Here is a 26,557-nt window from a genome sequence, read left to right as displayed (position 1 = left end):
GTTTATTTATTTTATCAAGCTTAGTTTTCTAATTTCTATTTTGTTACCAAAACATAGAACCTGGGAAATAGCAGTTCACTTAATTAGCCCAGGAGTCCAATTAAAAAAAGAAGCTGGTTTGAACAAAAAGCCTACAGCCACAGTGGTTCTGCAGGACCAAGTTTGGGAAGCACTGCCCTAAGCCAATTCTGTGTTGTCTTTGCTTCACTGTTAAGGTCACAGTCCTGTTGGAAGGTAAACCATTTGGCCCAGTCTATGGTCTGGAGCTCTCTGCAGCAGGTTTTCATTAAGGATATCTCTGTATTTTGCTACTTACACCTTTGCTCTCAACAGCCCCATACCCTGATGCTGTCACCACCATCACTGGAATGATATTGCTCAGGTGATAAGCAGTGCCTGGTTTCCTCCAGACATTACGCTGACTTTACTTTCATCAGAGCACAGTATCTTGTTTTGTCACAGTCTAAAAGTCCTTTAGGTACCTTTTTGCAAGCTCCAAGCAGGCTTTCATGTGTCTTTTACTGAGGCAGAGGCTTCTATCTGTCCATTCTGCCTTAAGTCCATATTGGTAAAGTGTTCCAGTGATGGTTGTCCTCCTGGAAGTCTCTCCAGTACTTGTGTACTAAACGGACGGCAGTTCCTGCCCATTCTAATGTTGGGCTCTAAAGGGGGAAGCGCCACAGTTGCTTAATGTTTGGAGTTTAAATTATTAAACTGACCTACCCCAACCACAAATACTAACCTTAAAGTTAGTAGGGGTGCAGCATTGTTGCCTATAGGTCCCTAATGTTAATGTCTCCTTTGGGTGCCTAATGCTAAAAACGAAAATCCAATTTGCGTCATGATAATAGTAAAGGGTACTATCCATCCGTGCCGTCCATTTAGTACCCAAGTACCGTTTCTCCCATCTACATGCAGGTTCTCTGATCATTTCTCCTACTAAGGTCTTTTTACAGCAATTGCTCAGTTTGGCCTGGTGGGCCTTTCCAGTAAGAGTCATAGTTCTTCCAAACTTCTTCCATTTAAGAATTACAGAGGCCACTGTGCTCTTGGGATACTTCAGCACTGCAGTAATTTTTTTGTAGCTTTCCTTCATATCTGTACCTTGACACAATCGTGTGTCAAAGCCAGAATGGGCAAAGTTATTCCTGGAGGACCACAGTGGCTACAGATTTTTCTTCCAACCCAATCGCTTAAAAAGAAGAGCTTATTGCTCAAATAACACTTCTGCTTCATTTTAGTTGTCTCGCTCGTTAAGAGTTTGAACCCTTATTGATTATTTTAGTCTTAAACAGCTGTAGTCTTGGTTTTTAATTGCTCCTTATTAGCAATAAGATGCAAATGACAAAAGAAACCAGCATTTCTCCATTTAGCTTGTTTCCATTTACACCCGTGTGTATTTATCGGGCACTATTTGGTTTAATTAAATACTTGCAAGGAAAGTGAAGAGAAAAAGTGAAGCATTGAGATTTACTCGTCGGTTTTAGACTTCAAATCATTTGGATGATATCTTTAGAGAGGAAAAAAAAATCTAGTATATGAGAATGACTTGACATGTAAGAGGTAAAGCACTAACACGCCATGAAAGTAAATAATTGACAAGGATTGTTTTTTAATTAAGCATCTGGCTTGGAACAAAAACCTGCAGCCACTGCTGCTCTCCAGGACTGACTTTGCCCACCCTGCTCTAAGCTCTGCAGTCAGTTCCTTTGACCCTCATAGCTTTGTTTTTGCTCAACTGTGGGACCTTCTATAGACTTTTGTGTGCCTTTCCTAATCATGAACAATCAATTGAATTAGTGCTGGGTGGTATACCGGTTCATACCGAAAACCGTTTTTTATTTTTGTTATGATATGGATTTTTCTTATACTGCAACACCAGTTTGAATTGCCTAAACAACGTTCTCCACACATCAGCAACCTCTCCAGGTCCTGCAGATATCTCCTTTACAACATTAGGAGAATCCGCCCCTTTCTCACTACAGAGGCTACTCAGCTGCTCGTCCAGACCTTTGTCATCTCTAAGCTGGACTACTGCAACTCTCTGCTGTCTGGACTTTCACTAAAGGCAACACGACCACTTCAACTGATCCAGAATGCAGCTGCAAGACTCGTTTTTGATATTCCCAAATTCTCGCACACTACACCTCTGCTGCGGAACCTGCACTGGCTCCCTGTGGCTGCCCGCATCAGGTTCAAAACCCTAACACTTGCCTTTAAGGCCAAACCTGGAGCTGCACCACCTTACATATCAGCACTGGTCAAGCAGCGTGTCACTTCTCGCTGTCTCAGAACATCAAGCACTGCACGTCTCGAACCACCCTTACTTAAAAGAAGAGGACGACATGCATCAAGACTCTTTGCAGTGTTGGCTCCTCAGTGGTGGAACGAACTTCCTCTTGCTGTATGAACAGCGGAGACCCTCACTGTCTTCAAACGTCGCCTGAAGACACACTTCTTTCAACAGCACTTGGACTAAAGTCCCCATACTTTTTTTTCTACCCTTTTTTTTTTCAAAAAAAAAAAAAAAAAAAATTTGTACTAACTTACTATTTTCTTCTAGCAGGGTTTTGTATACAACTTGGTCAGCGGTAACTTGTTTAATGACAGTAGATTTAATCCTAGCCTTAAAGACTGAAGAACAGTTGTAGACTACTAAGCACTGTTGTAAGTCGCTCTGGATAAGAGCGTCTGCTAAATGATGTAAATGTAAATGTTTGGAACGTGGCGCAGCGGGAAACTCTTTAAGGGGGACCTTTTTCACTGCTACACTGCTAAACACATGCAACGGAGTACATGCGGTAGTGGAGGTATTGCGCGGTGAAAATGGACAGAGAACATTCTGAAACTGAAGCTGTAGCAGACGATAAAGTTGAACATGATGACACAGAAGAACTTTTGCTGGAAAAAGTAGCCGTGTCTGTTGTCTGGAGATACTTTGGATTTAAAAGGTCGGATGTGGACCATTATGTTCAAATGTGTGAATACTGTTTCTATACTACTGGATAATACTGCAAGCCAAGTTGTACTTGTTTTATTTTTTTCAATACTGTGTAATGTACTTAGGTACTGTGTGTAACAGTGTGACGACATGTTGACTTTATTCGCGACAATTCCACTTTAATCTCAACACTTATGACAAGATTAAAGTCGACATGTTGACTTTATTCTCGCCGTTTGTCGAGAATAAAGTCGACATTTTGACTTTATTCTCGTAATTTGTTATTAAAGTAGAATATCGTAAACTACACTTCATCTTAAAATGAATATTTAATTTACTAGTTTCTCAAACCCCGTCATAAGTTATGTAGCGCATTAAATGCTTTGTGTTAATTGTTCCCGAAGCCATGTTAATCGCTACTGCTTCTTAAACTGACTTCCTCTTACACTAAGAGGAGGCGCAGACAGAAGACAGAATACATTAATTTCATGATATCCCTGCTCCCTGAACATTTAGAATGCTAAGATAAATACCTGGTATCATTTTCGTACAGCAATTAACAACTGGGTCGGGAAACACTTAACACAAAGCATTTAATGTGCTATATTAAATTATGACGGGGTTTGAGAAAATCTAGTAAATTAAACATTGATTTTAGGATGAAGTTTACAACATTCTACTTTAATTACAAAATAAACTATGAGAATAAAGTGGAAATGTCGAGAATAAAGTCAACATGTCGACTTTATTCTCGACATATAATTTTTTTTTCTTCACTATAGCCCTAATACAATTCCATAGGACTACAGTAATCCCTCGCTATATCGCGCTTTGCCTTTCGTGGCTTCACTCCATCGCGGATTTTATATTTAAGCATATTTAAATATATATCGCGGATTTTTTGCTGGTTCGCAGATTTCTGCGGACAGTGGGTCTTTTAATTTCTGGTACATGCTTCCTCAGTTGGTTTGCCCAGTTGATTTCATACAACGGACGCTGATGGCTGAGAAGCTACCCAACTTACTTTTCTCTATCTCTCTCTTGCGCTGACTTTCTCTGATCCTGACGTAGGGGGATTGAGCAGGGGGGCTGTTTGCACACCTAGACGATACGGACGCTCGTCTAAAAATGCTGAAAGATTATCTTCACGTTGCTACCTTCTGTGCAGCTGCTTCCTGAAGCGACATGCTGCACGGTGCTTCGCATACTTAAAAGCTCGAAGGGCACGTATTGATTTTTGATTGTTTGTTTTTCTCTGTCTCTCTCTATCTCTCTCTCTCTCTCTCTCTTTGTCTGCTCCTGACGGAGGGGGTGTGAGCTGCCGCCTTCAAGAGCTTTGTGCCGCGGTGCTTCGCATACTTAAAAGCCAAACAGCCCTATTCATTTGTTTGCTTTTCTCTATCTCTCTGACATGCTCTGCTCCTGACGCGCACTCCTTTGAAGAGGAAGATATGTTTGCATTCTTTTAATTGTGAGACGGAACTGTCATCTCTGTCTTGTCATGGAGCACAGTTTAAACTTGCAGTGTTTGAATAACGTTCCTGTCTCTCTACAACCTCCTGTGTTTCTGCGCAAATCTGTGACCCAAGCATGACAATATAAAAATAACCATATAAACATATGTTTCTACTTCACGGATTTTCTTATTTCGCGGGTGGCTCTGGAACGCAACCCCCGCGATGGAGGAGGGATTACTGTATACCACAAATAGCATTATAAATGCAAGTTTCAGTTTTATTATTTACTAGCTGATTACCCAGTGGCTTCGCTCACTGAGTGCAAGAGAAAAAAATAAAATGTATTTATAAAATAAGTTTGTTAATTGCCAATTTTATTTTTCAACCTAATAAAGAGCACTTACAATAACATAGAAATCAATATAAACAACATTATTAACATCATTATGAGATTATGAAGTAATATATAAGAAGCACATTGCATATAAACATAAATTATTAAACAGTAAAATCTTCTTCTATAATACGCTACCGTGGCTGTTCGTTTGTCTGTCCAGGATTTTAAATCACCTGTAGCTCGCAAACCGTTTCACCTATTGACTTGAAATCTGGTACAAATATACTACGTGACGTCTACTATCCGCTTTCGGGGTGATGATTTTATTACTCTTTTTATCTTTATTTTATTTTATTGTAGAATCAACTCTCAGCAGCGCGCAGCAGGGCGGCCGTGCGGCGGATGCGTACGGCGTCGTTCTCATTCTCTACCACCTTCTCTAATCATTCTTGAGGCAGATTGAAGACTTAAGTGCCAGATTAAGTGAAAGGTTAAAGAAAATGTACTAAGTAATTGCAACAAAAAAACTAACTTAATCAGTTTTAACACGAAAAGATGCTGACGAAAGAGAAGCAGCGGGCCGTTAGGGTGGAGTAAAGAAGAGCTGCTCAGGAAGCAGCAAGCGTATGAACCTCTGAGCAAACGAATGCTAAACGTACAGAGAAAGAGGATGAGAACTAGGAATGCTCAAGTCAAGTGTATTCACTGCAGGTTATCGTGCAGTGCGCCGTTACTGGTATTTTGATAAAAGAATTTGAACAACATATAAGAAGCGTATAAATTATTAAACAGTAATACATTAACATTTAAGAAGTAAAGATACATTGAGTACTACTGCAGTGCTTTCGGGTATACTACATTTTTTGTTTGCCCATTATGTGCATAAATGTATAAATTTTTTGGTGTACCTACCCGAGAACACGCGACATATAACTGACCGAGGGAGAAGCAGGGATTTGAAACACGCATTGAGTTCATCTGCTGGTGTCCCTCGTGGAATAACTGGTAATGTTTGACGAAAATCTCCTTTGAGTAAAACATCAGTGCCTCCCATTATTTTGGTAGGATCTCTGAGATCTTGCATTGTTCGGTTCAAGGCTTCATAACCTCTTTTATGTGCCATGGTGCACTTATCTCAAACTATTATCTTTGAATGTTGCAAGACTTTTGCCTTTCCAGAGCCCTTGCGTATGTTGCAAATTGGATTTTAGTCGTGAGCGAGGTTTAATGGTAATTGCAATGCCGAATGTACTGTACGGCCTCCATCTAATAATGTAGAAGGGATTCCCCATGACGCTACAGCCAGTGCTATGTCACCATTTGCTCTCTCGGCAAGAATCTTGTTTATTAAGAATGTTTTTCCTGTTCCTCTGTGGTCATACGTAATTTCCGTTTCAAACGCTCATGCGTAATTTCCATTTCAAACGCGAAAATAATTTTATATATATATAGATGTATATAACTTAACTTGAAGCAAAGTCCATATTAATACAGTTGCCTTAGTGATGGTTCAGTTGGTAAAGATGTCTTCACCAAGTTGCACTTGTTTTACTTTATTTTTTTTTTTATTTGGTGAATACTGTACTGTGTAATGTACCTGGGCTTGAAGTAATAGTTTTATTACTGGCAGTTATATATATACAGTGGTGTGAAAAACTATTTGCCCCCTTCCTGATTTCTTATTCTTTTGCATGTTTGTCACACAAAATGTTTCTGATCATCAAACACATTTAACCATTAGTCAAATATAACACAAGTAAACACAAAATGCAGTTTTTAAATGATGGTTTTTATTATTTAGGGAGAAAAAAAATCCAAACCTACATGGCCCTGTGTGAAAAAGTAATTGCCCCCTTGTTAAAAAATAACCTAACTGTGGTGTATCACACCTGAGTTCAATTTCCGTAGCCACCCCCAGGCCTGATTACTGCCACACCTGTTTCAATCAAGAAATCACTTAAATAGGAGCTGCCTTACACAGAGAAGTAGACCAAAAGCACCTCAAAAGCTAGACATCATGCCAAGATCCAAAGAAATTCAGGAACAAATGAGAACAGAAGTAATTGAGATCTATCAGTCTGGTAAAGGTTATAAAGCCATTTCTAAAGCTTTGGGACTCCAGCGAACCACAGTGAGAGCCATTATCCACAAATGGCAAAAACATGGAACAGTGGTGAACCTTCCCAGGAGTGGCCGGCCGACCAAAATTACCCCAAGAGCGCAGAGACGACTCATCCGAGAGGTCACAAAAGACCCCAGGACAACGTCTAAAGAACTGCAGGCCTCACTTGCCTCAATTAAGGTCAGTGTTCACGACTCCACCATAAGAAAGAGACTGGGCAAAAACGGCCTGCATGGCAGATTTCCAAGACGCAAACCACTGTTAAGCAAAAAGAACATTAGGGCTCGTCTCAATTTTGCTAAGAAACATCTCAATGATTGCCAAGACTTTTGGGAAAATACCTTGTGGACTGATGAGTCAAAAGTTGAACTTTTTGGAAGGCAAATGTCCCGTTACATCTGGCGTAAAAGGAACACAGCATTTCAGAAAAAGAACATCATACCAACAGTAAAATATGGTGGCGGTAGTGTGATGGTCTGGGGTTGTTTTGCTGCTTCAGGACCTGGAAGGCTTGCTGTGATAGATGGAACCATGAATTCTACTGTCTACCAAAAAATCCTGAAGGAGAATGTCCGGCCATCTGTTCGTCAACTCAAGCTGAAGCGATCTTGGGTGCTGCAACAGGACAATGACCCAAAACACACCAGCAAATCCACCTCTGAATGGCTGAAGAAAAACAAAATGAAGACTTTGGAGTGGCCTAGTCAAAGTCCTGACCTGAATCCAATCGAGATGCTATGGCATGACCTTAAAAAGGCGGTTCATGCTAGAAACCCCTCAAATAAAGCTGAATTACAACAATTTTGCAAAGATGAGTGGGCCAAAATTCCTCCAGAGCGCTGTAAAAGACTCATTGCAAGTTATCGCAAACGCTTGATTGCAGTTATTGCTGCTAAGGGTGGCCCAACCAGTTATTAGGTTCAGGGGGCAATTACTTTTTCACACAGGGCCATGTAGGTTTGGATTTTTTTTTCTCCCTAAATAATAAAAACCACCATTTACAAACTGCATTTTGTGTTTACTTGTGTTATATTTGACTAATGGTTAAATGTGTTTGATGATCAGAAACATTTTGTGTGACAAACATGCAAAAGAATAAGAAATCAGGAAGGGGGCAAATAGTTTTTCACACCACTGTATATTATTTATTTTATTGTTATTATTTATTAGTTTTAATATTATGCAGTTTAATGATGAAGTTGTTTAAAAAGTCACTTTAACATGTCAGTAGACAGAGATTGTTAACATTAACAGAAAGTGTAGTTGGTTTACAAAACATATTTACTATTTATTCCTATTCTAAAACATGTTCAGTGCAGTACAACTTTTGACAAGCACCTCTGGATATTTTACTAAGTCTATAAATGCCTCTTTGGATGGTTGAAAATATGTTGTCAAAATTTTAGTTTAAGTTGTTTGCAAAATTTGTTCAATAAAAAGGTTCTATATTTTGACTGTAACTGTCGTGCAATGTGATTCCTTCTCTTCATTATTGCCACCCCCTTGAAAACTATCACTTTATGGGGCCATGCAAACCTGTATTGATACTTGTGTGCACATTAAAATGTTTTTTTGTACAGTGTACAATTCTCATGACAGTGGAATAGGTTACTCTTAGCCAGTAATTGCAGTGGAAAATGTGGTTAACATCCACTCATGCATGGAAAAAAATACCTTTGAATACCGTGAAACCGGTATAATTTTGAAAAATACCGTGAAATAGAATTTTGATCATACCGCCTAGCACTAAATTGAATTGACCTCGGGTGAACTCCAAACAAGGTATAGAAACAACTCAATGATGATCAATAGAATCGGATGCACATGAACCACATATCAAGTGTCATAACAAAGTGTCTGAATACTTGTATCATTGTCTAAAATCCTGTTTTCACTTTGTCATTCTGGGTTATTGAGTGTTGCTTGATGTTGGGGAAAATAAAGAATTTAAACAATTTTAGCATAAGGCTGCAACCTAGCAAAAAAGTGGAGTGGTCTGATTACTTTCTGAATCCACTGTATAACGACCTATATAGTAATAAAATGAAGCCTTTTTTTATAGTGCCATTTGGTCTCTCACCGCCATGCTGAAATGGTTGTACAGTTAATGATCAGTAATTGTTCAACTACAGAACAAATTAGTTTTTTTCGCCATGTGTTTTAACACAGTTAAAATGGAGGCAAAGTAAATGAGCCTCACAGGCCACACAAGGCAGTAGTTTAATATTGAACCTGCAGTCTTCTGGGCTCAAATCTACATCCACTTTGCAGGCTGCTACATCACTTGTACCAAGAAACTTTGAAATTATTTGAGTTTATTTTTTTATATTTGCTCTCATTTCTACAAGAAACAATGAGAAAGTGATAGTAGTTGTGTTCATTTTCTTCATGTACAACATTTTCAATCATGTACAGCATTCTTTACCTTTCTTTTTAAACATCATTACAATTTTTATGGGTAAAATGGTTTTGCCTGTTAGACAATCCTATCTCATCCATCCTTCTCCCTCAAGAGGGTGCAATTGTTCAAGTAATTCTTACTTTGCTGCAATTACTAAAGTGCACATTACTACAATCATACTTGAAGAGCATCTCACTAGATGACTACAACAGAAGAGATTAAACATATTATGTTTCTTTACAGATTATCATTTTCTCAGTGACTGCTATGAAAACCGTAGCAATTATTTTTCTTTACAGATTATCTTTTTTCTGGGGAATTGGTATGAACTTCTATATGGAAATTGCAAAGCTGAGAGCAGCACGACGCCTTTGGGCCAATTTAATCAAGGAAAAGTTTCAGCCTAAAAATGAGAAATCACTTTTGTTGAGAACTCACTGCCAAACATCAGGCTGGTCACTTACAGAACAGGTAAAGACTAAATAAATATGTTGTGGAGGATGTAGTTAATTAGATGACCAGCGCACAGCCATTCTGGCCAAGCTCTCCTTAAGAGCTTTCAGGGTGTTTTAACAGTTTTATATTATTAAGGTCTGCTTTTCTTTAGTCTTCCTCCTTTTAAAGTTTGTTCAGTTAAACATTTCTTCTTTTAAGATTTTTACGTTTATGGAAATAATATTGCCTCGCAACTTAGAAAACCCAGGCTTAGAGGTTATTCCCTGTTACTTGAAAATGCTTATTTGCATTATTAAACTGTTTTTTAAGGTGAGGCATTATTTATTATTATTAATTTTTCTCAAATATATTTGCTATTGTCCTGCGGTGGGTTGGCACGCTGCGGTGGGTTGACCCCCGTGACCCTGTGTTCGGATTCAGCGGGTTGGAAAATGGATGGATGGATATTTGCTCTTCATCACCATTGGGCAGAATGATAACTCTGAGGCTAAGGATCTGCGCTGGTATCTGGAAGGTTGCCGGTTCAAATCCCATTACTGACAGAAGAGATCCTACTCTGTTGGGCCCTTGAGTAAGACCATTAACCTGAAATTGCTCCAGGGGTGCTCACTGTACGATGGCTGACCCTGTGCTCTGATTCCAAAAAAGAAATGAAGATGTTACTTTTGATACATATATTCCTGGGATCCTTCCATTGCTGCTGTTTCCATAGAAACTATAGTGACTTGTTTAAAGCTGTCCAGGTAATATAAGCCTCCTGATTCCCAAATTATGTTTTCTCGACCTGTATTTAATACACATTAATAGTCTAACTTATATCCAAAAGCATCAAGAGATAATTATAGGTGTATAATGTACTATGGAGCTTGCTCCACATAAACAATATTTGCATGTTTTAGTTACATCCTAGCCTCCATGGCACATTTTCAATAGACAGTGACAGCTGTGTTTTTCAGCATTGACAGATTTCTTCATAAAAAGCTAGTTCCTTGTAGACAGGCTTTAATCAGTAACAGGCTTTAATCAGTAACGTACATTGAACAACTGAGGAAAGACATCAGAAAAAAATGTCTGGAGAAGTGGTGCACCCAAAACTGGATCTTCCACCATGACAATGCACCTACACATGCTGCATTGCCAGTCAAAGAGTTTTTGACCAAAAATAATGTGGTTGTTACTATATTACCCACCCACCCCCGTGACTTCATTTTGTTTCCTGAAATTAAAATTAGTACTAAAAAGAAAAATATTTGCTACCATGGAAGAAATGCTGGTAAAAAAAACACTGGAGGCTGTAGATATAGTAACAGAAGATGAGTAATGGAAATATTTCCAGGAATGTGAAAAGTGCAATGTCAACTGTGTTGTATCTTAAAGAAAGTAGAAAAGTGCAATGTCAACTGTGTTGTATCTTAAAGAAAGTATTTTGAAGGTGAAACAAGGAATCACTGTATATTTTATAATAAGTTTTTTTTTATTATTATTTTTAACAGTTCCAGGAATTTTTGGGTCCCTCCTCATATACCCTAAAGGCAATGAGAAATGGACAAAGTTGATTCATTAACCAGTAATCTCTACAAATGCCTGATTATGTCCGCAGCCTTCCCTGTCATAACCATTTAGATAGATAGATAGATAGATAGATAGATAGATAGATAGATAGATAGATAGATAGATAGATAGATAGATAGATAGATAGATAGATAGATAGATAGATAGATAGATAGATAGATAGATAGATAGATAGATAGATAGATAGATAGAGTGGGGCAAAAAATATTTAGTCGGCCACCAATTGTGCAAGTTCTCCCACTTAAAAAGATGAGAGAGGCCTGTAATTTTCATCATAGGTATACCTCAACTATGAGAGACAAAATGAGAAAAAAAAATCCAGAAAATTACACTCTGATTTTTGAAGAATTTATTTGCAAATTATGGTGGAAAATAAGTATTTGGTCAATAACAAAAGTTCATCTCAATACTTTGTTATATACCTTTTGTTGGCAATGACAGAGGTCAAATGTTTTCTGTAAGTCTTCACAAGGTTTTCACACACTGTTGCTGGTATTTTGGCCCATTCCTCCATGCAGATCTCCTCTACAGCAGTGATGTTTTGGGGCTGCCGCTGGGCAACACGGACTTTCAACTCCCTCCAAAGATTTTCTATGGGGTTGAGATCTGGAGACTGGCTAGGCCACTCCAGGACCTTGAAATGCTTCTTACGAAGCCACTCCTTCGTTACCCGGGCGATGTGTTTGGGATCATTGTCACGCTGAAAGACCCAGCCACGTTTTATCTTCAATGCCCTTGCTGATGGAAGGAGGTTTTCACTCAAAATCTGACGATACATGGCCCCATTCATTCTTTCCTTTACACGGATTAGTCGTCCTGGTTCCTTTCCAGAAAAACAGCCCCAAAGCATGATGTTTCCACCCCCATGCTTTACGGTAGGTATGGTGTTCTTTGGATGCAACTCAGCATTCTTTCTCCTCCAAACACGACGAGTAGTTTTTTTCATCTGACCATATGACATTCTCCCAATCCTCTTCTGGATCATCCAAATGCTCTCTAGCAAACTTCAGACGGGCCTGCACATGTACTGGCTTAAGCAGGGGGACACGTCTGGCACTGCAGGATTTGAGTCCCTGGCGGCGTAGTGTGTTACTGATGGTAGCCTTTGTTACTTTGGTCCCAGCTCTCTGCAGGTCATTCACTAGGTCCCCCCATGTGGTTCTGGGATTTTTGCTCACCGTTCTTGTGATCATTTTGGCCCCACGGGGTGAGATCTTGCGAGGAGCCCCAGATCGAGGGAGATTATCAGTGGTCTTGTATGTCTTCCATTTTCTAATAATTGCTCCCACAGTTGATTTCTTCACACCAAGCTGCTTACCTATTGCAGATTCAGTCTTCCCAGCCTGGTGCAGGTCTACAATTTTGTTTCTGGTGTCCTTTGACAGCTCTTTGGTCTTGGCCATAGTGGAGTTTGGAGTGTGACTGTTTGAGGTTGTGGACAGGTGTCTTTTATATTGATAACGAGTTCAAACAGGTGCCATTAATACAGGTAACGAGTGGAGGACAGAGGAGCCTCTTACAGAAGAAGTTACAGGTCTGTGAGAGCCAGAAATCTTGCTTGTTTGTAGGTGACCAAATGCTTATTTTCCACCATAATTTCCACATAAATTCTTTAAAAATCAGACAATGTGATTTTCTGGATTTTTTTTCTCATTTTGTCTCTCATAGTTGAGGTATACCTATGATGAAAATTACAGGCCTCTCTCATCTTTTTAAGTGGGAGAACTTGCACAATTGGTGGCTGACTAAATACTTTTTTGCCCCACTGTAGGTAGGTAGGTAGGTAGATAGATAGATAGATAGATAGATAGATAGATAGATAGATAGATAGATAGATAGATAGATAGATAGATAGATAGATAGATAGATAGATAGATAGATAGATAGATAGATAGATAGATAGAAAAGGCACTATATAAAAGATAAATAATAATAATAAATTTTATTTATTTGTAGGCGCCTTTCTAAACACTCAAGGACACCGAACAATATACAAAACACAGATTATTAACAAAAGTAAAATAAAAAAGTTATAATCAGACAGAGCAATTGTAATCAAAGAGAAAAAGCAGTCTTAAACAAATGAGTTTTAAGTTTAGATTTGAAAAGTGAAAATGATTCAGTATTTCTAAGCTCAGATGGTAGTGAGCTCCACAGCTGGGGAGCAGAGCAACTGAATGCTCTGCTCTCCATAGTGGTAAGACGGACGAAGGGGACAGTCAAGTGGATGGAGGAAGAGGATCTAAGGGTACGGGAGGGAATGGCAGCATGGAGGCAGTCAGACAGATATAGAGGGGCAAGGTTGTGGATAGCCTTAAAAGTTAACAGAAGAATTTTGAATTGAATGCAGAACTTAGCATAAAGCCAGTGAAGCTGCTGCAAAATGGGAGTGATATGGTGAATAGAGGGGGTTTGAGTAATGATGCGGGCAGCTGAATTCTGGACCAGTTGAAGCTTATAAAGAGATTTGCGAGAAAGACCAAAGAAAAGGGAATTTCAATAATCCAGACGTGAAGTGACAAGGCTATGAACAAAGATAGCAGTGGTGAGGGGAGTGAGGGAGGGGCGAATACGATTAATGTTACACAGGTGGAAATATGCAGACCGGGAGATGTTATTGATGTGGGACTGAAAGGATAAAGTACTGGCAAGGATGACACCCAGACTCTTAACCTGTGGGGAAGGGGATAGATAGACAGAAAGATATGAAAGGCTCATTATAATAGATGGATGGATGGATATACACACGCACACACTATGGTCTGAACACTCACCAGAGTGACTGACTAAAAAGAAAGAAAATTATAAAGAGTCAGGCACTATACAGGCATATTTCTGTTGGTGTAAAGGAGCCCCTATAATGTTTCTCAATACACTTCTGCTGAATACTTTGTTAGCTGAAAATCCCCATGTGCAGCGTTGTTCATAATGACACTCAGTTTTGTTTTAATTCTCTCCTCCTTTATGACCTCTAGGGGGTCCAGAGTGCATCCCATAACTGACCCTGCCTTTTTTAATCAACTTGTTGATTCGGTGGTTCTCTCTTGAAGTAATGCTACCAGCCTAGCACACCACAGCATAGCAAATCACACTGACCATCACAGAGTTATAGAAAATATGAAGGATGGCATTACCCACATTAAAGGAACTCACTCTCCCAAGGAAAAAGAGTCTGCTCTGCCCTTTCTTCTCTAGTTCCTCTGTGTTCTGAGACCAGTCCATCCTATCATTGATGTGAACTTCCAAGTCTGTGTTGGAGTGGACCACCTCTACATCCACTCCTTTAGTAGTGACCAGACATACAGGCTGTTTGGTGCAGCGAAAGTCAGTAAGCAGTTCCTTGGTTTTGCTGATGTTAGGTTGCAGATAATTCTCAAACTTCTCCCCACCTGACTCCTCTCCTCTGTGTCATTCCCTTTATCAATACACCACTATAAGTGCAGAATCATTTCTGAATTTCTCAAGTGACATGGCCTGCTGTTATACAGTATTTATATATGTGTATGTGTGTGGTTTTTTTTTCCATTACTGTAGGGTTTCCAATCTAAAACAATGTTTTTGTAATCATTCTTTTAATCATTTTCAAATCAGTCATTGTTTTTGGAAATGGTTAATTAAAAAAGTAAATTTCTGTTGAGAAGATACAGTGCCCATCATAATGTTAGGGACAAAGACACATTTTTCCTTAATTTCCCCCTCTGCTCCACAGTTTATAATTATAAATCAAACAATTCAGACGTGTTTAAAGTACACTTTGCAGACTTTCTTTTAAGGGTATTTGCATACATTTCGATCACAGCAGGTAGAAACGACAATGTCCCAAACATTATGGGGAGCACTGTATTTTGGTGGAATACTAGAGCAATTTCTTTCAGGTCTGATCCTCAGGTTGTTTTTGCAGTTGTATTGGTTTACAAACTTCATAAGGTCTGGAGTCATAACTTGGAGAAAACTGAAGTTTAAAATAAAGACTTCTGAAGTGTGTGTTTGTTATTTTAGGACCCTTACAACAATATTATCCGCACTGTAATTGAAGGAATGGCAGCAGTTTTTGGAGGGACCCAGTCTTTACACACAAACTCTTTTGATGAGGCTCTTGGCTTACCTACAGTCACCAGTGCCCGCATTGCCAGAAACACGCAGATCATACTTCAGGAAGAATCTGGGATCACTAAAGTGGCTGATCCTTGGGGTGGTTCAAACATGATGGAGTCTCTCACTAATGATCTCTATAATAAAGCTTTGCAGGTAAGTTGTGTAATAAATATGAATTTTACAATCTGTCACTCTTTATTTACTGTAGCCTGGCATTATTGTATTCTCCATGTGTCTGTGTGAGGTTTTTAATAGTTTTGCTCTCATACCCCAGACATTTTCAATAGTACATTCAAAACATTTTGCAGAGATCAGGTCACTCAGTCCAATAAAGCTCACAAATCCTATCCACCTGTTTTTCCAAAATGACATCAAGTCAAGTTTTGAAAGTCCCTAAAGTCCTAACTTGTCCTGTAATGTCTTTCTTTTTTGCATTACATACAAGAGCATTTCAGATTAATTATTGTTTATGAAATTAAAAAGTACAATACTTCCCCTCTTATGGCACTTTGCAGCTGTATACACTGACCATGCATAGTTAATTGTTTTGACAGTTTTCGGCATGTCAGTCGTACCCTGCTGATATTTTTGCACCTCTTGTCCTCACAGTATATAAAAGAGATTGAAGACGAAATGGGAGGCATGGCCAAGGCAGTAGCAGAAGGGATCCCCAAACTGCGCATTGAAGAGAGTGCAGCACGAAGGCAGGCTCGCATTGACTCAGGTAAAGATTCTTCTTCCTGTGGCGGTAGCTGCAGTACTAGTTTCCTGCTAAATACTAAAAAAGCATTCTCATAATCTCCTAAAGTCTTTATGTAATTTGGCCAGGGGTCTCAAAGTGTTCATATTTCTTTATTCTACATTAAATATTTTGTTTACATTTCAAGTGAAAAAATAAGAAATACAACCTTGACAGTAAACAAATTTAAAGATAATTTATAGTTAGAATTTATTTGATGAACTAAACAAATGTAAAAACATACTGTAAAAGATTAAATGTGGCATTTGCTGAGGTTTGGGTACCATTTCAGTTGGAACGGATGGACTGGCATCCCAAATGGGACAGTGATGCCTTACCCAGCTGGAAGGCCATAATAGTTGGACTACTTTATTGTTGTGGAAATTTGCCTTAATATACAGTGGGTATAGAAAAGAGTCCCCCCCTTCAATATATTCCCATTTTTTTGCTTTACAGCCTTAAATGTAAACACACAAACCAATATTTTTCCCAGCTTTACTTGCTCAATGCAATCTATAACATCCAAGTGAAAGATTACAGCTACAGTTCAGAAGAATTAAAAAAAAATAAAAAACAAGAAATCTTGAGATTAATAAAGGATCACCCCCTCCTAAACTCAATCAGGTGTAAGTACCCACCATTTCCATTGCGGTTACTGGCTTCCTTCCACCTGTGATCAGTTGTAATCAGTGTGATTAGTGAAGCTGTTCCTGGAGCATTCATTCCCTTGCTTGGTAGTGCAACTGACAGTAAACAACTGACTATGGGTGGCAAGTCACTTTCAAAAGATCTCCGGGATAGAGTTGTGGACAGACATAAGGCAGGAGATGGAGACAAAAACATCTCAAAGGCTTTATCAATCCCAAGGAGCACAGTAAAGTCCATAATAATGAAATGACAAGTGTTTGGTACTACTAGGACCCTCCCTTGATCCGGAGGTCCTTCCAAACTGGATGGAAGAGCAAGGAGGAAACTGGTGAGAGAGGTTACCAACAGGCCATTGGCCACTTTGAAGGAGTTACAGGATTTGATGGCACAGAGTGGTCATTGTGTGCAGGTGACAACAATTTCACAAGCGCTTCACAATTGTGGCTTGTTCAGGAGGGTCTCAAGGAAAAAGCCACTTCTCAAGAAAGGCCACATTAAGGCTTGTTTGAGCTTTGCCAGAATGCACCTTGAAGATTCTGATGCCAAGTGGAAAAAGATCTTCTGGTCAGATGAGACCAAAATCAAACTATTTGGCCTCAATACCAAACGTACACTAATGCAGCTCACCACCCACAACACACCATACCTACAGTAAAGCATGGAGGTGGTAGCATCTTGTTGTGGGGGTGTTTCTATGCCGCAGGGCACCTGGGGCTCTCGTTAGGGTAGAAGAAGAAATAGATGGGGTAAAGTACCGTCAAATTCTTGAAGAAAACTTGCTACCCTCTGCCAGAAAGTTGAAGATGGGCAGAATGTTCACCTTTCAACACGACAACGACCCGAAGCGCACAGCAAAATTGACCTCACATTGGCTGAAGGAGAAAAAAGTGAATGTCCTGGTGTGGCCAGTCAGAGCCCAGACCTAAATCCCATTGAAAATCTGTGGAAAGATCTGAAGATAGCAGTCCACCAATGCTCACCATCCAATTTGACCGAACTTGAACAGTTCTGTAAAGAAGAGAGGGGGGCAAATATTACTAATCTAGGTGTGCAAAGCTGATAGAGAAGTATCCCAACAGACTCAAGGCTGTCATTAAAGCAAAAGGGAGGTCAACAAAATATCATTGACATTGGAGGGGGGGGGGGGGGTGATCCTTTATTAATATCAGTAGGTTTTGCTTTTGATTTTGTATAATTTTTCTTAACTGTAGTTGTGATATCTTTTACTTGTATGTTATAGGTTGCATTGAGTAAGTAAAGCTTGTAAGAAATATTTTTGCGTGTGTTTTCATTTAAGGCTGTAAAGCAAAAAAAAGGGAATATTTTGAGGGGGGGATTCTTTTCTATTCCCACTGTACGTGCTTTATAGCACCCCATATACAGTATAGGGCCTTATCTGCACATGGACAGCTGCTTTAAGCAAAAAGACTTACTAGCTTGGCTACACGGACAAAGTGGTTAAGCTACATCTGTGTAAATCTCCAAAGCAGATCCCGACTCTTCACACTGCTTTTTATTGGATGTGTCCTCCCTCAGCTGCCCTGTGGGAGTAAGGCAGTCACCCACATCTTGTTTGCTTATCAGTATACCTTGAATATTTTACCACTGAGATTTCGATGTTCATTATTTTGGTTCACCAAGCTGTAATAAAAATTAACTGTATTGGTTATTTGAGCGGGCGGCACGGTGGCGCAGTGGTAGCGCTGCTGCCTTGCAGTTAGGAGACCCTGGTTCGCTTCCCGGGTCCTCCGTGCGTGGAGTTTGCATGTTCTCCCCATGTCTGCGTGGGTTTCCTGCAGGTGCTCCAGTTTCCTCCCACAGTCCAAAGACATGCAGGTTAGGTGGATTGGCGATTCTAAATTGGCCCTAGTGTGTGCTTGGTGTGTTTGTGTGTGTCCTGCGGTGGGTTGGTACCCTGCCCAGGATTGGTTCCTGCCTTGTGCCCTGTGTTGGCTGGGATTGGCTCCAGCAGACCCCCGTGACCCTGTGTTTGGATTCAGCGGGTTGGAAAATGGATGGATGGATGGGTTATTTGAGCATTGGGTATTTTATACTTTATAGCGCACCACATGTTCAGCCATACCTGCACATGGATGGCAACCTCAGGCAAAGAAACTTACTAGCTAGCTCAGGACAAGCAGACCAAATGGTTAAGCTACATCTGTACCAATCACCAAAGCAGGTGCCCGCTCATCACACTAGTTTTTATTGGATGCATCCCTCCTCAGCTGCTAACCTTTGTAGGAGTAAGGCAGTCACCCACATCGTGTTCACTTATCAGTATACCTTGAATATTTTACCATTGAGATTTCCATTTTCATTATTTTGGTTCACCTACGCTATAGTAAGTGTTAACTGTATTGTTTATTTGAGCATTAGGTATATATATTTAATAGCGCCCCACGTGTTCAGCCTTACCTGCACATGGACGGCTACCTCAGGCAAAGAAACTTACTAGCTTGCTCAGCACAAGCAGACCAAATGGTTAAGCAACATCACTCTGCTCTTCATGTGAGAGAACCTTCCCCTCCCTTAGCTGTTAACTCTTTTGGAAATGTGGCAATCACCCACACCAGCTGCTCATATCATTATGCCTTGAATGTATTGTCATGGAAATTCCTGCGTTCATTATTTTGGCTCACCTATGCTTTATTTACTGTTAACTATATTGTTTATATGAGTATTAAGTTTATATACTTTACAGCACCCTGTCCTGATACACTTGTCATGGATCATCAGCATGTGCTTTTAGTAGGTGAACCTGTGACGGCAACAGGACTGACATACACAATTTCAAGCAAAGACACAGTTGCTGCATCAAAAGCTCTGACAGAGTATTAATTGAGAGTGTAGCCATTGTTTTTTCTTACATTCCCACCTTACCATTCAAACAGTACAGCTTGTATGTAACTGTGGGAATATGAGTCCCTGTCGACCCCTGAACCCACAGACCACACGCCCAAACACCAGGTAAAAGTCCCAATATTAAATTTATTATAATAATAATGTGCACAAAGCACCTCCACTCCCGCAATACGCAATAATAAATCAATACAATCAATTATAATAAACACAATCCTCCACTCCCAGCAGCTCTGTCGCACTCCCTCCCAACTCCGGGTCTCTCTGCTGGGGTTTCCCATAGTCCTTTTATATTCCTTGACCCGGAAGTGCTTCTGTCCCTCAGTCCATGTGATTTCATAGCACTTCCGGGTCAGATGAAAACTTCTTCTTTTCTTCAGCCCGGAAGTACTTCATTCCTTCCGTCTCCGTGATTAGGGAGTACTTCCGGGCTATAATAAAAACCATTGTGCCACTACTGCATCGTCCCCTGGCGGCCCCCATGGTATCCAGCAGGGCTGTGCAGTAAAACTCCATTGTCCATGATGCCCTGCTGGAATTCGGGCACCTCCATGTTGCAGGGAGGACTCCCATCTAGCGGCTTGGGGGTATTGGCCAGGATAAACTGCAGGCCATATATCACAGTAACTTATTACTGATTCCGCCAAAGTTGAATTACTTTCTTCCCTCTAGTGCTCTAAGAGCCCATCTAGTTTGTTTAGTTTTTGTGTTAGTTTTTCAAGTTAATGGGGAAAGGCTTCATCTATATTTTCTGTAAACATACAAAAAATTATCTCAATTATGAATACTTAATCCAAGGCCCTTTTTAGTATGCTAGTGTCTCTAAACTGTGAATTGAAGAAAAAAAGCTAAAACTATTCTGATTTTACCATTCTATTTTGTTTTAGTTACATGGGCATTATTGTCTTTTTTTATTCATTTTTAACAGTAATTTTTATTTTTATTTCAATCCATCCATCCATCCATTGTCTCCCGCTTATCCGAGGTCGGGTCGCGGGGGCAGCAGCTTGAGCAGAGATGCCCAGACTTCCCTCTCCCCGGCCACTTCTTCTAGCTCTTCCGGGAGAATCCCAAGGCGTTCCCAGGCCAGTCGAGAGACATAGTCCCTCCAGCGTGTCCTGGGTCTTCCCCGGGGCCTCCTCCCGGTTGGACGTGCCTGGAACACCTCACCAGGGAGGCGTCCAGGAGGCATCCTGATCAGATGCCCGAGCCACCTCATCTGACTCCTCTCGATGCGGAGGAGCAGCGGCTCTACTCTGAGCCCCTCCCGGATGACTGAGCTTCTCACCCTATCTTTAAGGGAAAGCCCAGACACCCTGCGGAGGAAACTCATTTCAGCCGCTTGTATTCGCGATCTCGTTCTTTCGGTCACTACCCATAGCTCATGACCATAGGTGAGGGTAGGAACATAGATCGACTGGTAAATTGAGAGCTTCGCCTTGCGGCTCAGCTCCTTTTTCACCACGACAGACCGATGCAATGCCCGCATTACTGCGGATGCCGCACCGATCCGCCTGTCGATCTCACGCTCCATTCTTCCCTCACTCGTGAACAAGACCCCGAGATACTTGAACTCCTCCACTTGGGGCAGGATCTCGCTACCAACCCTGAGAGGGCACTCCACCCTTTTCCGGCTGAGGACCATGGTCTCGGATTTGGAGGTGCTGATTCTCATCCCAGCCGCTTCACACTCGGCTGCGAACCGATCCAGAGAGAGCTGAAGATCACGGCCTGATGAAGCAAACAGGACAACATCATCTGCAAAAAGCAGTGACCCAATCCTGAGCCCACCAAACCGGACCCCCTCAACACCCTGGCTGCGCCTAGAAATTCTGTCCATAAAAGTTATGAACAGAATCAGTGACAAAGGGCAGCCCTGGCGGAGTCCAACTCTCACTGGAAACGGGTTCGACTTACTGCCGGCAATGCGGACCAAGCTCTGGCACCGATCGTACAGGTACTGAACAGCCCTTATCAGGGGGGCCGGTACCCCATACTCTCGGAGTACCCCCCACAGGATTCCCCGAGGGACACGGTCGAATGCCTTTTCTAAGTCCACAAAACACTTGTAGACTGGTTGGACAAACTCCCATGCACCCTCCAGGACCCTGCTAAGGGTATAGAGCTGGTCCACTGTTCCGCGACCAGGACGAAAACCACACTGTTCCTCCTGAATCCGAGGCTCGACTATCCGACGGACCCTCCTCTCCAGGACCCCTGAATAGACTTTTCCAGGGAGGCTGAGGAGTGTGATCCCTCTGTAGTTGGAACACACCCTCCGATCCCCCTTCTTAAAGAGGGGGACCACCACCCCGGTCTGCCAATCCAGAGGCACTGTCCCTGATGTCCATGCGATGTTGCAGAGGCGTGTCAGCCAAGACAGTCCTACAACATCCAGAGCCTTGAGGAACTCCGGGCGTATCTCATCCACCCCCGGGGCCCTGCCACCAAGGAGTTTTTTGACCAAGGAATTGTGGTTTTGATACACACTTCAAATGAGTAACGATAATTCAGCAACGACTCAAAAACCAAAGACCAAATTTTCTGGAGATGTTCACGACATTATAAGCTGACTTTAATGAAAAATTGACCAATTTTAAAATCAAGGTTTTTTTCGCTATTCATTTTATAATATTACTAGGGGGCCCCCCGCCTGCGCTATGTGCCATTGTAAAGAGGGGGGCTCAATGCACCCCAATGAGACACGGTCGCTCCTCCAAAACCCCTCTTAAATGGTGATACATTGGGAAACAGCTGCTGCCATGCCGCGTGATCTGCAATTTGTGCGGCGCTTTGAACGTTTAAAAGCCTGTACAGCAGCTGTCTTTTTGTCTCACTGCCTTGTGTCTCTTCTCCCCCAGACATGCTCAAACACTACTAGATCTCTTTTCGCTGTTCCGTTATTTCACCGAGTACTATTTTCTGTTTGTTTGCACTAATTCCATCTTTAATCTCATTTTTTTTTGAGACTTTTGAATTTTCCTACTTCCATCATCTCTAACCTTCTCTGCATGTGTATCACGGGACTTGCTTCCAAAGGTTTTAAGTATGACGTGACTTGACTGTCTCGTGGGATGTAAAAGTTTCTCTCTGTCTCTTCTAAAGATCACATCTCGTCGCAGGAAAAAGTCTTGTCTTGTCGCAAGATTTGTTTTTATAATAGAGAGATAATCACTCTTAACAAGATAATTTTTCATTTTGGGTATAGCATAGTATTTCTGCGAAATATAGAGTTAGAAAAAAGCTTTTAAACAATATGGGAACCATTTCTTATATTTAGGAAGATATGGCCAGTCAAAGTCATAACCACCACCACCCCCACAAAATAAGTTCAAACTTTATTAGCTTAAGTTGTAGCAACCGCAAAATATGGGAACGTGATTCCTACACTTCACAACCCGTCAGGGGAGTGGACGATGTTTGAAGGTTATAATAGCATTACCATATCCGGTCCTAGTCCCCTCTTGCCCCTATGCCCCCTTAAATAATTGGCAAAAAATAAAATGCAACTGGAAGAGGGACTGATAAATATATTAACATTTACTATTTACATTTACTTGTCCGGTGCCTGAGTGCTCATTAGTGAACCCCTTCCCCAGACGCCCTCCCTAGCGCCCAAATCCTAACCCCCGGTTTGACACAGACAATAAAAAAACTGTTCTTTGAGCACGCAAAAGAAAGATTCACTTAGTCCAAAATATAAGAAAACAAGAAACCCTGCAGTTCAGTTCTTCCTGTATGGCAGGAGGAAACACAACCGTCCTTTGGCGAAACGGTTTCTCCTGGACTATCATGAAGAATGAAATTCAGGTATCCGACTCACCAGATGGGAGCACCCGGAGAACACCAGTACCTGGCCTCTTCTCGGGGATTCGTCATTTGATTATTTCATTGGGGTGGCCACCCATGAATAGCAGACGTCCCTGGGTGAAGTAAGATCCTGAATAGTTCTTTGAGCGTGGATAGTCGCTTCGTTGCCTTCAGCCTTATCCTTCCTTTTTTCTCTCCCCTCCTTGATCCGCCATTCCCCTTAAAAAGAAAAAGTTTCCCGCCGAAAATCCTTGCCCCCTCGGTTGTCATGGAAACCTCACGCCAGCGACAGGCAGCTGGAAAATTTACTTGGGCGGGATCCTTCCAGACTGGGACGTCACCAAAGGTGCCTGAAGGGCTATTTAAAACACCCTCCCAGCCAACATTATAAAGTGACGGACTATCCAGAAGGCTAACCCAACTGTTCGTTATGTATCCTTGCTACAATGTCTCCCATAATATTAATCCATGACATGTGCAATTTCAGTTCCATGGGTTACACATATGACCAGATTGGCATGCCAAGTTTTGTTAAAATTTTTGGCGATGAGGTCCAGAAAGTGTGATGATTTGACATGGAATTACTCATGTGTTAAATCCGCATACCTCAACTGACTTTTAAGAAGTGGCTGAATCAGATATTCAACAATTGGAGAGATTGTGAACTGAACAAGAGACCCAGATTGAATGCTACTCACTTCTCATTTTTGGCGTAACTTTTTTTGTTTTTTCCTAGTATAAAATTTTGACCTTGCATGACTTCAGAATACAGGAAAATGTTTTCCTTTTGATTTGATGACATTTCCATGGAATGGTAAAATTCCTTTATTTAAATGATTAAATATGCTGAACATTTCCAATGCCCTCCAGTTCTACAACCCTCAGACTTTTATTTCCCTGTTTTAAAAACGCACGTTAGCATCTACCGATTAAATCCTCCCAGTGTTAGTTTTTTTAGTTTTAAAGATATTTAAGAGATGTTTTTACATTTATATGCAAGATTTTGGAGAATATGATCTTATGTTATGGCCGTCTTTGATTTCAGGAGCTGAAGTCATAGTAGGTGTCAACAAGTACCGTCTGGAAAGAGAAGAAAGGGTGGAGGTGCTCTCTATTGACAACACAGCAGTGCGCAAGAAGCAGATTGAGAAACTCAAGAAGGTAAAGTGTTATATCATGGAGCATTCTTTAAGAGTATCCATCCATCCATAAACTACAGTATCTTTCATCAGTTTGACACTTTGCATAATGTGCTCTTTTCTAATGCAGGCTATTCATTGGTCAAAATGAATAATCACAGTCTTTGGACATTTTCTTATTTTATTGTTATACAGCATTGAATCACAGAAAATTTAATTTGTCTTTTTTGGCATAGATCAACATAATAATACTCTAATGTCAAACTGAAGATAGATCTCTGCAAAGTGGTGTAAATAAATTACAAATATAAAACACAAAATAGTGCATGACATAAGTATTCAGCCACTTTAATATGACTTATCTGGTGCCGCCAGTTAATATTAGATGTCACAGAAACAGTTCAATGGAGATCACCTGTCTGGAATTTAAATTAATTGAACCTGAAGGTACTTGGAAGAGCCAACTTCTGATGAGTCGGCACAATGATCTAACGTACACAGTGAAGACAAAATAACACTCCAAGCAATTTGGTGAAAAGGATAGTCTCTTGTCCCCATTTCCTGACTTGTGCTTTTCAATTACCAAGTCACTGAATATTCCTTGGAATCTAGCTATATAAAGTCATTAAATAAATTAAAAGTTCATGGCACAAATAAAAAATCTCCCTAGAGAAGACAATCCACAACAACAGATTGGTCACAGAAGAGGAAGACTAGTAAAGGACGCCAGCAAAAGCCCTCTTAAAAACTCTGAAGGAGATACAAGCCACACTGAATAAGATAAGAGAGAAGGTGCAGACAACACCAGGCATAACTTTATGGTAGAGTGGCAAAGACAAATCCACTGTTAGAAAATGCATATGACATCTCAGTAGAAGGCACCTGGGTGAAGGTTCTATGGTCTAAGTTCTGTGGTCTTCTACACCATTCTCACTGTGAAACATGGTGGTGACAGCATCAGGCTGTGCAAAGCAGGCCTTGGATGGCTTCTGAGGCTGTGAATGAATGCAGCAAAATACGGAGAAATCCTGGAAGAAAACCCGATGCTGTCTGTGAGAAACCTCCACCTTGGGGCGAGTGGTGGCTCTGAGGCTAAGGATCTGTGCTGGTATCCAGAAGGTTGCCGGTTCGAATCCCCGTCACTGCCAAAAGAGATCCTATTCTGCTGGGTCCTTGAGCAAGACTCTTAACCTGAAATTGCTCTAGGGGCGCTGTATAATGGCTGACAATGCGCTCTGACCCCAAGGGGTATGCAAAAACTAACAAATTCCTAATACAAGAAATTGCAAAAAAAAGGCGAAATAAAGAACAAAAAAAAAAAGCAAAAGCTCCCCAGTAATGGCTTCAAAACAACAATGTTAATGTCATGAATGGCAGAGTCAGATACCAGATCTCAATTTAAGTGAGAATTTGTGTCTGGACTTGATAAATTCTTGATAAAGAGGAAGGGGATAAAATGGCAGAGTCCAGATGTGCAAAGCTAATAAAATAAATAGGGAGACCTTTGCACAGAGACTCAAGGCTGTCATGGCTGCCATATACTAAATATTCTTGTAATGGGGTGAAAACTTATGGGATGAACTGTTTTCTGTGGCAGGGAAGGATTTTGGAGCAGGATGAAATGTTGGGGTACCAACCTGGCAACCTTATTTAATTGCTGCAAAATAGTACTAGGGTGTTGTACCTTTTTAGCCATTATGGATATAGTTCGAGGTAACTCAGGCCCTTTCTTCAGGTAGGATGTAACCTGCATCAGAGTGATGGCAAGAGCAAAGACGTGTCATTACATCTTGCCTGAGAAAGGGGATTTTTGCAGATTTTTACTATAGCACTAACTCAATCATTTTATCATTGTTTTATCTTTAAAAAGTGCCCTGTTCAGAATGTTATTCTTTATAATGTCTTTTAGTTTTGTTTTCATTTCTGTTAGGCTACTTAAGGTTACAGCGAGGGGGATAGAGAGTCATGTATTTTTTTC

At 40.8% G+C, this 26,557-nt stretch overlaps 1 protein-coding gene across 1 annotated transcript in view; it reads left to right on the top strand.

Moving 5' to 3' along the window:
* mmut (methylmalonyl CoA mutase) overlaps nucleotides 1-26,557 on the top strand; it is a 124,466-nt gene that overhangs the window by 36,735 nt on the left and 61,174 nt on the right. The window contains exons 5-8 of the mRNA XM_028796405.2: nucleotides 9,558-9,729; nucleotides 15,286-15,534; nucleotides 15,991-16,105; nucleotides 24,486-24,601. Of these exons, the coding sequence (XP_028652238.1) occupies nucleotides 9,558-9,729; nucleotides 15,286-15,534; nucleotides 15,991-16,105; nucleotides 24,486-24,601 (652 nt within the window). The remainder of the gene's footprint in view (nucleotides 1-9,557; nucleotides 9,730-15,285; nucleotides 15,535-15,990; nucleotides 16,106-24,485; nucleotides 24,602-26,557) is intronic.

This window comes from Erpetoichthys calabaricus, chromosome 3, assembly GCF_900747795.2.
Source record: "Erpetoichthys calabaricus chromosome 3, fErpCal1.3, whole genome shotgun sequence".
In the NCBI taxonomy this organism is placed as follows: Eukaryota; Metazoa; Chordata; class Cladistia; order Polypteriformes; family Polypteridae; genus Erpetoichthys; species Erpetoichthys calabaricus.
Note: the sequence above shows the minus strand (reverse complement) of the source record. Positions and strands in the feature narration are given on the sequence as shown.